At 46.1% G+C, this 1,300-nt stretch overlaps 1 protein-coding gene across 1 annotated transcript; it reads right to left on the bottom strand.

Moving 5' to 3' along the window:
* Nucleotides 1-470: 470 nt before the first annotated feature.
* Nucleotides 471-1,166, bottom strand: TEOVI_000200900 (Golgi complex component 7 (COG7), putative; the record flags this gene model as incomplete). Its single annotated transcript, XM_067225143.1, has 1 exon — nt 471-1,166. The coding sequence occupies one exon, from the start codon at nt 1,164-1,166 to the stop codon at nt 471-473; it is 696 nt and encodes a 231-aa protein (XP_067081244.1).
* Between the last annotated feature and the right edge of the window lie 134 nt (nt 1,167-1,300).

Genomic DNA, 1,300 nt, shown 5'->3' with positions numbered 1-1,300 from the left:
CTTTAGAGGCATCCGAGACATTCGCTGCCGCCGACGTCTTGAACACTTTGACACTGTTGGGTACTCCATGCAGCGCTTCCGACATGAGACATGCCGCACTTACATGGCTCACTGTGTCTTGAAACCCTTCCCCACCTTTGGGACCGGTGGTGACATACGTAAGTATAGCAAGCAAGCACAAAAAACGGGCAGTCATGATTATCCCGAATTGCTGTAGTGGTAGTTGTTAAAATGAATGTTAAGTCTAAATGCAGGCAACAGTAGGAAAGAGTGGGTAAATGTTTGTATTAATAATTTCCCCCCTCGTGGAAAGCAGTTGTAACATGGGAGGAGGCATGGATGTTGTTCTTTTTGTGATTTTTAAAATTTTTTGTGTTCAATTTTCTGAGCATTGCTTTATTGGAAGAGATGACGGGACTTATTGCTTTTTCACAGTTGCCGTCGCTAACGGTAGTTGCGTTTCACTATGGTTATTCTTTCGACTGTCCCTGTTCAGCTATAAGTTCTCGAATGGCGATTGTGCTTCCAGATTTTATACTTGCAGTTTTTAATCGGGAGAGAACGCTTTCCAGTCGCTCGAAAGGATCATCACTAACTGCAGCCAGAATGCTTTTCAAATAACTCAAGTCGGTTACAAGTTGTTCTACTGCAAGGGCCGCAGCATCGTCGCTATTAAGTGGGAAACACATTATAATGTTGGCCACTTTAGACTCAATAAAGTCCGATACCGCCGTGCGCACAATATCATCTAACCAATATTCCGTTACTTCTTCGAGTAACTCTTCAATGCCGTCGAACCGTCCCTCGCTGCCACCCCGTAATGATTCGAGTGCTAATGGTATTTCCACAATGGCTTCACCAAAGCCGCGCACCATTTCACTAGGCGCAAGATGTAATGGCGTGTGTAGCACAGAATTGGAAATCACAGCGCTTCCTCCGTTACTCGACTGTAACCTCCAGAGTGGTTGCGACTCATAACCGTCAGCTGTGGCAATAACGGGAGCAATGACAGTTTGTTTTATAGCCTGCTGGCATTCAGCAGCACAAATCACCAGTACATTGTTTAGTGGCCGCCACAGCTGTTCACTTAGTTGACTATTGATAGACTCAACCTCAGTTGGACGTAGTCGGCGCACCTCCGCAGATTTGACATAGTCTTCGCACATTTTCTGCGTAGACAGAAGCAATTGTTGAACAATTTTGCGTAACGCTGAAAGGCGCTCTAACAACTCCGTCTGGTGCGTGTGAGGTGCGGGTTGAAAAAATGTCAGCGACTGGACGAGTGCCACCTTCCATCGGC

The sequence above is a fragment of the Trypanosoma equiperdum genome (genome assembly GCF_001457755.1).
Source record: "Trypanosoma equiperdum strain OVI genome assembly, contig: ctg_47, whole genome shotgun sequence".
Classification (NCBI taxonomy): Eukaryota; Euglenozoa; class Kinetoplastea; order Trypanosomatida; family Trypanosomatidae; genus Trypanosoma; species Trypanosoma equiperdum.
The sequence above is the reverse complement of the archived record's forward strand: the minus strand, read 5'-3'. Positions and strand labels throughout refer to the sequence as shown.